Raw genomic sequence first — 13,015 nt, forward strand, 5'->3', positions numbered from 1 at the left:
GCTCTTGCTCAGGCTGGTCTCGAACTCCTGACCTTGAGCGATCCACCCACCTCGGCCTCCCAGAGTGCTGGGATTACAGGCCTAAGCCACCGTGCCCGGCCCCATGTTTTAGTTTTGTGGACTCATTAAGCACAGGCTAGACCTGCTATGGCCACTATTGGACTTAAGGTGTCTCTTTATGAAATAGTCCAGAACTCTGAAGGACAGGGTCACACAGCGTGTGCCTGCCCTAACCCGAACCATATCACCCCCACTAGATAAGCTTCCAGAAGGGAGGGCACCATCCCCCGCCCCACCCCTGCCACCGCCCTAACCAGAGCCTAACTCGGAGCTTGCACAGGACCGGGGTTTAGAGACATCTGTTGAAGGGTATCTGGCCATCAGGCCCTGGGCCAGGCTTGAAACAAAACCAGATTCAAGATCAGACCCTGTGAAGCTTTCAAAAGCAAAGAAACCTTCCCTATTTCGTAACGGCAGCCCCAGCATCAGCTGGCACAGCCCTGGGAGGACTGCGGGTCACCGTGGCAACCCAGCAAGGCCCCGCAATGCCCCCTCCCTCCCGTCCAGCAGGAGGGTCAGGGCGGCCGTGGTCAGCAGGCTCCTCCTCACCTCTTTCTGCTTCTTGGCCTCCTCTAGGGTGTGGAGCAGTGACTTGCGCTCTTCGTTGGTTTTTACTATCAGGGACTTTATCTCCTTCACCCCGTTGACAGCATTTTGAATTTCCTTATTAATGTACTTACTCCCCTGGGTGGACATTTCTGCAAGAGAAGGGCAGGAGGTAGAGTGAGGCGAGAGGAAGAGATGGTGTTAGGGATGTCACCCTGGAACCAGCTGGAATGCTTAGAAAGGGACGTTCAATCCGGGGATTGTCAAGGCTGGGACCCCCCCCTCCCTGGCCAGCAGTGTCACAGCCCCAGCCTTTCCCTGACACAGGTTCCCATCACAGGGTCCTTGTCCACTACACTCCACTGCTCGGCAGTGCGGACACGGGAGCCAGCGCACCTCAGCGAAGGGCCGGCCGAGCTCTGCCTGACCGCTGCCCTTCCGCCCCGGAGCGGGAGCCGGGAGCAGAAGAAAATTTTCAAGGGCAAACAACCAAACCTACAAGTGTAAGCTTTGAAGCATCAAAATATATTATTATTTTGGACACAAATCTTTCTGGAACTCAGTTTAACCAAACATTTGTACTTCGTTGTTCCAATGCACGGTGCCAGGCGACGGGGACGGGAAGATGAGTGAGTGATCGGGGCACAGCACGGGTGCCAAATGCTATGGAACGCCACGTCACCCAAGTGCCATTCATCTGGTGCTTGTCCCAGGGTGAGCACGGTGCCAGACGCTTCATGTGCGTCTCACTGAACGCTCCAGCCCCGTCACCACGCCCATGTCACAGACGGGGGAAGAAGCAGAGGGAGGAGGTGTCTGAGGACACAGGGTGTCAGCGAGGCAGGATGAGGCTCTGCGGGTCTACCGGACGCCGGCGCCTGCAGTTAGCAATACCGCGTTGTACCCTGAAATTTGCCGAGGGACTAGATCTTGAGTGTTCTCCCCACACACACAAAAAGGTAACTATGCGAGGTGATAGATGTGCTAATTAGCTCGACAGTGATAATCATTTCACAGCCTACACGTCTCGCAAAACATCACGTTGTACACCTTAAATATATATGATTTTTATTTGTTAATTATACCTCAGTAAAAACGGGGAGAAAAGCGCAGTGAGATCAGGATAGTTGCCCGGGGGTTAGCCAGCTAGGAGGTGGTGGGGACAGACCCACAGCCAGGCCTCGTCTCCGAGTCTGGGTTTTGAACAACTGCCCCGCAGAGCTGGCAGCTAGTGGCGGTGAGGAGGGGTGGGGGGCAGAGGTGGGACAAGAGAAAGGCCTCAGGGAAGAAGGGGCTCCAGCTGGGCTCTGAGCACTGCAGACCCTCGAGTGGAACTGCTTCCCTTCCCTGCCGCATGAGCAGAGAACATGGAGCCTGCTTTTCCGGGTGGAGAGGAGGAAGACACAGCAGCAAGAGCCGGGGACACTCCACAGGGGAGACGGACAGAGGCTCCTACAGTCCAGGCACAGCTTCGTGGAGGGGCTCGGAGGGAGCCCAGGCCCAGGAACCCAGACCCAGTGCACAAGGTGAGCACGCTCGGTCATTGACACTGTGCGAAGGCAGCAGCCTCGCCCTCTGGCCTCACCACTCTGTAGCCTGAGGACATCTGGCTTCCTCTACTTACCCTGGAGCTCCTTGCTGGAGACCTCCTGGTCTCCCAGGACCTGCCCACTCTCCCAGGCCAGCAGCAGCCCCGCAAGCAGCAGCAGAGTCTTCATCGCGCCTCCCTCTGCAATTCTGGAATCCTAGCACGCCTCTGTGGGGAACAGGAGACCGTCATGGTAACAGCTACACAGCCTGCTGGTTTCCTGCCCAGCCTGCCGCCTGCGGCAGCTTCCCGGGGACCTCCAGGACTCGGTGCCTTCGGCTGTCCCCTCACTGGGCATTGCTACGTTTTTATCCCTGAGGAAACTGGGGGCACAGACCAGACTTGCCACTGACTCCTTCAAAAGAAAGTGAAGGCGGGAGGTACAGGGAGGGAGGAACTGCAGACAGCAGCGTCAGGCAAAAGGGACAAGGACGTTCATGGCAGAGGAGCCGGGCTGCCATCCCAGCCGCCTCCTCCCCTGCAGCGGCTGCAAGCGCCTCCGCCACGCACCTGGGCTTTCTTGTGCCTTGTCCAGAAAGGGCGTCTATCATGTCAAAGACCAAAAATACCTCCCTGGGTCCCTCATCCGTCCCTCCCTGTGCCCCCTACAGTGGGACTGCATCCCAGGCCCAGCCATGTCCCCTGCCCCCAGCAAACATTCCCATAGATCACAGCGCTGTCCCCGCACGGAGCCCCAGCACCACCTCAACTCGCTTTTTGAGAGTCTGAGGCAGTAAGAGCCAGCCCCCTGGGTTGGCATGGAGATTAAATCCATCTGCATCCCAAGCTAGCAAGCGCCTGAGCCCTGAGCTGGCGGCCTGTGCATTCAGGGCTGTGAATAGAGTAGAGCCAGGAAGGAGGACGATTCTCTGCAGGGGGCAGAGAGCAAGGGCAGGGTCGGAGGGTTAATGGTGAGGCTGCCCCTTTGCTCTGCCTGGCCCCTTCACACAGCCCGTCCCCTCTAAGCCCACAGCAGTGTGCCCTGCCGGTGTTCCCGGCACTGCCAGGCTGGCTGCCCTGAGCCAGGGGACATGGGCCACAGCCCCGGTCTTACACAATGGACCCTTTCCCAGAAGCTGAAGTTGTTGCATAAAACAGAACCCTCCCCCTCCCCCGTGCTTATCTGAGCTCGCCCATTTCCCATAACAGAACAAACCAGGAGGTGGGGCCACCCTGCCTGCAATGGTTCCCATCCAAAACCTGCTCAGCCCAGCAGGCCCATCTGGACGCTGGGTAAAACATTAATAAGGAAAGCTTCTCATCAAAGTAATTAGACACACACAGCAAAGGAGTAGCGTGGGAGAAGAGATGGGGTCAGTGCCTTCCCCAAAGACAGGGTGGGTGGCTGCGACGGGTTTGCCAGGACGGCTGCAGCAGTGGGTCACACACGCTCCGCCCCGGCTGCCCACTGAGGCCTGAAATGCCTCCAGCAGGGACAGAGCCTTTGTCACTCCAGAGACAAAGCCAGCCAGAAACACCTCTCTGCAGTGGCCCCTGAGAAATCCCTACAGAAAGAGGTTCCAACCAGAAGACAGGGTGTTGTATCCCCAAGAACCAGGCAGCAGGGCAGGACACTAGATGAGGAGTTGAATGACTCAGCAGCGGGCACAGGGTCTGCCACCAGGAGCCTGCGGTCCCTGGCAAGCCGTCAAGCTCAGAGCTGAGAAAGGGATCATTCTCCCACCCACCCCCTCTGCCTTAGAGGGGAGGCTGCAGCCCAGAGCAGGCATGGGCCCCCCCAAGGCCCACAGCAAGCTCGTGGCAACCCCAGGATGAGAACCCAGCCCTCCCAACACCCAGGCCAGTATTCTTCCCTTGACACAGAGTCACTTAAGTCTCTGGGTGTCAGTTTCTTCATCTGTAAAATGGACCTGATACAGACCTCAGAGATGATTGTGTTCTGTAAACATGAGGGTCTTATACAATCATATTAATTTCTGACTATGTCGAAATTTGACCCAGGACCAATCGTGGGCATTGGCAATATCTAGTGGGCATGTCTGGAGAGGGGCAGAAACTGAAGCAGGCCCACAGAGGCCACCTGCGGTCCCCCTACTCCTGACCGTGTGGCTCTGCCTTGGTGAAATGATCAGCTATGTTTTAAAGCGCTTATGAATTACCTGGCGGGGCGGGGAGGGCTTGTTCTAATGCTGGTTCTGAGTGAGGATCTGCTTTGCTGGCGAGCCTGCAGGGGAGGTGATGCCGCTGGTCCAAGGACAGCGCCAGAGGAGCAGCTGCACAGCCAACCGCCCTCTCTTCCCCTCCCACCTTCTCCGCCTCCTGGGCGCCTGGCTGTCAGCCGCCTCCATGGAGAAGCCATGCCGAGGCCGAGGCCCTGGAGTCTCCACCACTATGACACAGCTTCTTTCCCCATAGGGAGGCTTAAACCACCAGGCCTGGCTGCTTTGACCTGAAAAGGCCGGTCCCGTAAACAAGGAGGCTGTGTGGGACAAGGAGAAGGAGACAGGGGGATCAGGTGGACTTGGAGAGGAGCTCTGCTCCAGGCACACCCTCCCGGGAGCTTGAAACTCACCAGCTTCCCAAAAGGCTCCCAAGGACACCTCCAAAGCCAGAGGTGTCCCAGCAGCACAGGGCTGGAGGCTTAGGAACACCAATGACTGTGTATTGAGAGCTCTGGGAAAAACACAGAGACATAAGCCAGCAGAGATGCAAACCCAAAGCCCCGGCTCCTACCCGACTGCCTCCCCAGTTGGGGACAACTAAACCAAAAGGAAAAATGAGAAAAGGAGTCACCTGTAATCACACCACCCAAAGGCAAATATCAACACTGGTACATTTCCTTCTATCTTCTATGCATTTTTATATCATCACATCCTTTACATCCACTGTCTTCAAATATTCTTTAAAAGCACACTTTCGTGGCTATATAAGATTCTACTTTCTGGCCAGGCGCAGTGGCTCATGCCTGTAGTCCTAGCACTATCGGAGGCCAAGGCAGGAGGATTGCTTGAGGTCAGGAGTTCGAGACCAGTCTGAACAAGAACGAGACCCTGTCTCTACTAAAAACAGAAAAATTAGCCGGGCAACTAAAAATGAAAAAGTGAGCCAGGCGTGGTGGCACAGGCCTATAGTCCCAGCTACTCGGGAGGCTGAGGCAGGAGGATCACTTGAGCCCAGGAGTTTGAGGTTGCTGTGAGCTATGCTGATGCCACTGAACTCTAGCCTGGGCAATGGAGTGAGACTCTTGGAAAAAAAAAAAAAGATTCTACTTTCTGATGTACCCAAGTTTATTTTACCATTTTCACAAGGTTGGGCATTTAAGTTGTCTCTAACGTCCCAATATTATTATAATTTACATTCTCACGAGCATCCTTTTATAGCAGCTATTTTACACTCTTAAATTTCAAACCTCTCCCTTTAAGATAATAATAATAATAACAATCAGCTTATTTTTTCACTAGGTCCAGAAATTCTGGAAGGTCAAGAGGCTTTGGCTCTAATCCCGGTTCTGACACTTATTTCCTGATTAGCTGGATACAGTCCTAAACCTCGCGGGGCCTCAGATTGTCATCTGTAAAATGAGACGGCGGAATCAGACATCTGAGGCCTGATGCAGCCTGTGTGACTTTTCTCTGCCGCACCTTGGGTGCATTAGGAAGCAGGAAAAAGTAGGATTTAGGTGGTTGCAGCATATACTTAAATCCATGACGTCGTACTTAGAAACATACTAGGAGAGAATTAGAGAACTCAGGAGAAAACAAAATGACGCATGCGTGCAAGCCAGCAGCCGCAACTGAGAGATCAGCATCCTCCCGGGGAGATGGTGCAGGAAGGAGCTCCGCGCAGGCCAGCCCCGTCCACGACCTGCTAGCCTGGGCCTCCCGCAAGGCGCGGCAGGTCTCCAGGTCTCAGTCTGCCCAACTTTGCAAAAGGAGGGTCATTACACCTGTCCTATTTACCCCCTACGGAATGGCGGCTGGAGCTCCGTGCACTCGGGGACCCTGAGTCCCAGGCTGCGCTCCGTCCTCCGCAGTTCGGCCCCTGGCTCAGCTGCCCGGCGATGGGGCCCCGGCCACCTCCCTTCCCAGGCTTCCCGGGCTCCGTGTAAAAGCAGCGCAGGGCTATGACGGCGACCTGTCATCTCTCCCGCCTGGCTGCCACCCCCCGCCCGCCCGTCGGTCCCGCTGTGACTCCGCGCAGGGGCAGGAAGACGGGGGACATCTCACCGGCCTGCGGCACCCGGCGCCCGCGCTGCTCCTGGCGACGCCGCGTGGTGAGCACGGTGAGGCGCCGTATTTATAGCACTGGGCTCGCGCGCACACCCCTTTTGGGGCTGGCTGCAAACCTGCGTGACTCACGCCCAAAGAATGCTGCGCGATGCACAGGGAGCTTTCTGGAAGCCGGGTGGTCGGGGCGGCGCAGCACCGGGTGGGGGGCGCCGGGGGCGGGGGGGGGGCGTTGGCACCGCAAATGGCCGCGCTGGCTCCAGGGGAGACCCGGGGGTGCGGCCCCTCACCAAGCCCCACCAGCCGGGCCCCCCTCTCCATACGATTGGAGGAGTCCGCTGCACCCCTGGCCCGGTCCCAATCCAAAATACAGTACCACGGTTCCCCGCCCTATTGAACGTTTACCTTTCACATTGCACGGGGCCACTTCTCTTAGGACACGTAAATAGGAAGGTGTCAGACAGACATAATGAGCCTGGGCTGTGCTGCAGTTACTGAAGTGCCGACTCCCCGCGCATCACGCTGACCTGGCCGTGGGTCCTCCACGGACCTGGTGGGCCGGGAGGACACAGAACTGAGCAGAGCATGTGTCTGGGGAGCCAGCAGCCGGCTCCTGGCTTCTTGATCCGAGGAGCTTAAAGCAGTTATTGTCCCCATCCACTTGGGGCCCAGCCAAGCAGGGTGGGCTGCATGGGTGTGGAACGCCTGGAGACGCACACTTGGTTTAAGGCGCTACAGTTGTGCTCTGGAAATTCTTAACAGTTTTTGAACTCGGGGCGCCGCCTTTTCGTCTTTCACTGGGCCTCGCCAATGAGGCAGCCAGATCTGTGTCCAGAGGGGTTCGCTGGTAGCAACACTGCCATGCCTTCCTTCTGCTGGGAGCAGAGAGCGTCCCTGTCCCAAACACCCCACCCTCTGACAGGGAAGGAACAATCCAGAAACCTGGGGGGACGCTAATTCTTGGGGAGGAAGCTGAGCTCCGAGAGGGAGGGCAAGGGGCTGACAGTCGCACTCACACTGATGGGAGAGATGGGGGCCGGGCAGATACAGGCAGCCCAATGCGGGTGGCTGACTGCACACTAAGGGCTGAGTTTTCCTGTTCACCCCGTGGAGCTTCCCAGCTGCCCAAGGTCCGGGGGCCACTAGGACCCCACCCCTTTTCAGGAGGCAGCCTTGGGGGAATCTTGTAGGCCTGGAGAAGTGGGAGGTGCAGGGAAATCTGACTACAGTCTTAACTGTGCCTGGAGGCACTTGGCTTTGGACCAGTCACTTTGCCTTCAGGCCTCAGTTTCTTCATCTGGACAATGGGGACTGTGGAATGTGTCATCTCTTAGGTCCCTTCAACCTAACCTGATACAATGCCAAGCATAAGAAGGTCACCAGTTCAGAAGAAAAAAAAAAATCCAGCAAGGCCTTGGAGCAACACATTTTCCCCAAGAAGAGGCTTCATTTTATTTTCTTTAAAAAAAAAAAAAAAAAAAAAAACCAAAAAAGGCTAATTATCAGGATCAGCTACATTTTCTGGGGAAAGTGCCTCCCCCTTAGAATATCAGCGTCTGAGGTCAGAAGAATTGTTTTTGAGCTCGCTCCTTGTAACTTTTCTGTTCTGTAGCTCCCCCGGCAGCCGGTACAGGAGGCATAAATCTACCGTAGTTGCATTTTTAAAAATTGGATTTTGAAGGTCAGGCAGGGAGATTCTGCCTTAGTCAGCTGAAGGAGGGGAAGGGAGGAGAGGAAGAAGGGATTTAGGAGAAAATAGCACAATTCACGGCCATGACTGTGATCCCCTGGAATGATTACCTGATTACTCTAGCTACAAAGCAAACAAGGTCGAGAAGATTAAACTCCAATTACAAAAAAAAGTATGAATTTTGAAAGGGTCGTAAATGCATCACTGGATTATTAATATTCTAAATAGGTCATAGAGGTCGACTGGTTAAGCCCTCACACACTGTTTGATCCCCACACCAGGTGGTCATCCTGCCTATGTTTGAATGCCACCAGTAACGGGGAGCTCACTACCTTTCATGCAACAGTTCTCTAATAAAACTGTTGATAGAGTTAGGGCCTTCTTTTGTTGAGTCACTGTCTGGCTCCTGTACGAGCTGGTCTGGAGCCCAGGTCAGGTGCTCTGGAACCACACAGAGAAAATCCACCCCATCTCTCCCCTGGGAGCCCTCCTGGTTTCTGAAGGCAACTTAGTCTGCATCTCCCAAGATGCAGCTCCTCACTCAGTTATCAGTTGCAGACTGTTCCCCCACCCTTTGGCCTTCTGGACCTTGTCTCTCCTGAAACCCTGGGCCCAGCACCAGGCCTGCCAATGCCAGGGGGCCTGAGCACACCGAGCAGGGCGGGACCACCCCCCCTCCCCGTCACCCTAAACCCTCCCAACACGCTCTGTCCAGATGCTGAGTCAGCAGGCTGATTCACATAGCATGCGAAATCTTGTTGGCAGGTGCTGTTTGATCCTTTGTCTCCCACCGTGGACTCGTACAGCTGGCTTTGGGGTTTTAGCCTGATTTCTTTTCTTGGAGTGGCAGGGCCCCCGGGGAGAGGCACAGAGAGGACAAGTAAAGAGCTTTCCGTGTATCTGTTTATCTCTGTAGGCTTTGCCCACCCTCTGTAGCTGCCCAAATGTCTCTCGGCCTGGTTCGCTATGCAGTGTCCTTGTTACACACCCCCACCCCAGCCTTTGTCCGGCTTGGCGCCACCAGCCCGCCAGCTCAGCCACCACGGATGCAGCTGGAACAAGCTATAATAGAAATGATTGAGAGCAGTATCCCGTAGCCTGTAATTAAGAATCACTCTCCAAGGTGCAGGGGACAGGCTGGTCCACAGGTACGAAGTTACGGTTAGATGGGAGGAAGCCGTTCTGGTCTCTATGGCACCGCAGGCCGACTGTAGTTAGCAGTAATGCATTGTCTGTTTCCAAATAGCTAGAAGAGAGAGTTTTGGGTGTTCTCCACCACAGAGAAATGATAAATGTTTGAGGTGATGGATTTGCTAATTACCCTGATTTGATCATTACATAATGTGTACATGTATGGCAGCATCACCTTGTACTCCGTAAATATGTACAATTATCATGTGTCAATTAAGAATAAAATTTTAAAAAGGCCGGGCGCGGTGGCTCACGCCTGTAATCCTAGCTCTCTGGGAGGTCGAGGCGAAAAAATTAGCCGGGCATGGTGGCACATGCCTGTAGTCCCAGCTACCCAGGAGGCTGAGGCAGAAGGATCGCTTGAGCCCAGGAGTTTGAGGTTGCTGTGAGCTAGGCTGATGCCACGGCACTCTAGCCCGGGCAAGAGAGTGAGACTCTGTCTCAAAAAAAAAAAAAAAGCCTTTTGCAAAGAAATTCCTATGAGCCAAATCCCTTGGCCAGTATCTTCCCCCAAAGCAGTGCTGCTCCTCCAGCTCTGATGCTTTTATTTTACATGTTAATATATGAATATTTATAAATGAGTATTTCAATATTCATTTATATTACAATGAAAGGATACTGGAATTTTCCTTGTCCTATTTGCAGTCATCTAAATTGTGGGACTTGCTGCAGGGATTCCTTTGCATCGTCCAGAGGATCATTCAGTTAAAGGAGCCTCCTCCTTCCTTCAAATCATCAAGGTTCCTTCTTTATGCATTTACTCCCAGCCCCAGATGAAGTCGGCCACTTTCTTGCTGAATTTATAACTGACTCAGAGGAACAATCTAGTAGTTTGTCTTTGCTAAGACGTTATTATCATAATATGGAAGGTTCGTTTAAGCTATGAAACATCTTTGTGATTAAACTATTTTTCTCAGAACTTCACACTTACAGAGTTCATAAAACAAGGTATGAATTTAACCCTATGAAGCCCACTTTGAGGGTTTCTCAGGCCAGAAGCGTTCATGCTACATAGCATCACCCGCTGGTCAAGAGTGGTATTGCAAGGCACCACTTGGCCATTATAATACTCAAAAATTCCAGTATTGGCAAATACAAAGAAAGGCAAGCATCTAGACGTTGTAGATATCATAATGGAATTTCTGGAAGGAAACAACAAAAGAAGGGAGGCTTCAGAATTGTGAAAACATCACATAGTTCAAAGAATGGGCTTAAAAAAGTCAACTTAACACTCATCTGGACAATGGACATTCTCCATTGAGAATGTTGATGGATTTTTTTTTCCAGGACATGCTATTTCTTATTTTATTTATTTATTATTTTTTAGAGATGAGGATCTTGATATGTTGCCCAGGATGGCCTCAAACTCTGGGGCTCAAATGATCTTCTTGCCTCAGCCTCCTGAATAGCTGGGACTATATAGGCACATGCCACCGTGCCCAGCTTATTTCGTATTTTAAATTGAAGTTTATAGTAGAATGGGGTTTAGGTTTTTGCTTTACAGCCAACTTTGCTAAAACGTCATTATGAAATACCCTTGACTAGCCTTCTGTGTCCTCTCCAAAATATTTTGCTCTTTGGCTTTCAAAGTGTCGATTATTTGGGAGAAACCAAAATAGCAACACTGCATGGAGTTTAAATCCATGGCATTAGAGAGTTCACTGAGGCAAAGAAGGTGAAACCTGCAAAGGTCTGGATTGAGGAAGGGTTGGTTAATGAATTTTAGGGCTCACCAACATCCTTGTTTCTCCCCTTCTTCATGGTAACTGGGACAAAGGATATGTCCTAGCCCCTTTGCCCATTGGTTGGAGCTGTGGGATTGAGCTCTGGCCAATGGGATGAACATGGCTGATGGCGACTGCAGGCCTCCTCCAGGCCTGTGCCACGATCCTGCCCATCACACCCTCCTCCAATCTCGCTTTCCTTCTACCACAACCTTGGAGGATATACATTGAAGATGGTAGCATCACAGATGAAAGGACCCTGGATTCCTGAGTCAACATCCGTCAGAGAGCTACCCAACCTGCAATGCATTGTGATATGAATGAGAAATAAACGATTATTGTGCCATCATTAAAATCTTACAGGTGCTTTTTAGAGCTAGTGCTACATGCTCTAATGACTTTAGAAACTGTTATCTTTTGAAATGAGATGCCACTGTAATAACAAAAAGTAAGTATGTAAATATTGTGTAGCAGGAGGTGAGGACCCCGATATTAGGAGGCTAATGATGAAAATCTGTGCTATGCGGTGGCAAAACATTTGGTAGTTAGCACACCCTGTGCTGTCTACTACTGAGTGGGCATGCCTGGGGGCATTTGTTGGAAAGAATCTAAGCCGTTGTCGTGAGTGTTCTCGGCTATTGCCTGTATTTGGCAAAAGCAACGCAAGAAAGAGATGTACTTGCGAGAAGTGGCTGATTTGCAAAGAGAAAAGAGAGGAAATAAACAGATTCTGGATAATTTAAGCCTGAGAGAAAGGAAAACACCAGCTGCTTCTAGATCCCAAGTAGCAGAAATAGATTGGAAAGATTGTCCGCAGCCAAGGCCCATTTAGACCTAGCCAGGTGAGATGATTAGATTAAGGGTGTGGCCTTCCCAGCCGACTCTGCAAGCATCAGGGTAGCTAACTACCCTGAAAGAGAGGCATGCGGGAGAGGAAACAAGGACATGAAGCGGATGTGGGAAGTGCAGCTAGGAAAACGCCCTGGGTGTGATCACTGGCCCATGGAATGGACTGGAAGCAAATAGATGAGATTTTGCTACAATTTTGAGAGACCTGCATTGCCCACAAAACCACCATGCCTGGACTTTTACCTGTACCTCGACTGTCCTTGACTGTTGGAGCTGAAACAACCTTGCTCCAGGAAGGAGAGATGGGCTGTGAGAGTTGAGCAGCCCTCAGGAATGGTAGCTCATCACAGCCACTTCAGACGTGTCCAAAGACGGTCGTAGAGCAGGACGCACCTTCCAGAGGGCACGGCCTGTCATGCAACGGAGAGTTCCTCCAGAGAGCTGAATCAAGACGTAAGTAAAGTATTTCCCCCACCCCACGGTTAGGGGGCTTTACAGCATATGAGGGATCTCAATATTTCCACAGACAAATAGCTACTCTGTGTCATCCTTTCTTTTCTAAATGGGCATTTTTTTTTTTTTTTTCTGTGTTGCCCGGGCTAGAGTGCCGTGGCGTCAGCCTAGCTCACAGCAACCTCAAACTCCTGGGCTCAAGCGATCCTCCTGCCTCAGCCTCCCGAGTAGCTGGGACTACAGGCATGCGCCACCATGCCCGGCTAATTTTTTCTAAATATTTTTAGTTGTCCAATTAATTTCTTTCTAATTTTTAGTAGAGACAGGGTCTTGCTCTTGCTCAGGCTGGTTTCGAACTCCTGAGCTCAAACAATCAGCCTGCCTCAGCCTCCCAGAGAGCTAGGATTACAGGCGTGAGCCACCGCGCCCGGCCTAAATGGGCATTTTTATTGCGATTATCTGATCCATGCTCCTCCAGTTTATATGGGAGCCACACACAGCCCTGATGAAAAAGACTGAGAGTCACACAGAGAGCCTAGAACCCGAGCTCCATGCAATGACCAAAAGGGAATTTGAGTTGTCCCCATGGGGAAGGGTGAATGTGTTTTATGTGTGAAAAGAAGAGAGCAAACAGGTGCCTGGAAGGCGAACCGAGCAGAGAACCATGGTGCCCGCTGATGTGTGTTTCTCCTCTCCTTCCAGGGCACATGGATGTCTCTATTTCCAA

General features: G+C 52.5%; 1 protein-coding gene across 3 annotated transcripts in view; it reads right to left on the reverse strand.

Moving 5' to 3' along the window:
• CLU (clusterin) overlaps positions 1-6,532 on the reverse strand; it is a 15,137-nt gene extending 8,605 nt beyond the window's left edge. For 2 of the 3 annotated variants that reach the window (XM_012662978.1, XM_012662980.1), the window contains exons 1-3: positions 6,382-6,532; positions 2,231-2,362; positions 610-758 (exon numbers count right to left, since the gene is read on the reverse strand). In XM_012662978.1, coding sequence (XP_012518432.1) covers positions 610-758; positions 2,231-2,324 — 243 coding nt within the window. In that variant the 5' untranslated portion in view covers positions 2,325-2,362; positions 6,382-6,532. Of the gene's footprint in view, positions 1-609; positions 759-2,230; positions 2,363-4,727; positions 4,751-6,381 lie in introns of those variants that run through there. The other variant, XM_012662979.1, reaches the window with a different exon arrangement.
• Between the last annotated feature and the right edge of the window lie 6,483 nt (positions 6,533-13,015).

The sequence above is a fragment of the Propithecus coquereli genome, unplaced genomic scaffold (assembly GCF_000956105.1).
Source record: "Propithecus coquereli isolate 6110/MARCELLA unplaced genomic scaffold, Pcoq_1.0 Scaffold79, whole genome shotgun sequence".
Taxonomy (NCBI): domain Eukaryota; kingdom Metazoa; phylum Chordata; class Mammalia; order Primates; family Indriidae; genus Propithecus; species Propithecus coquereli.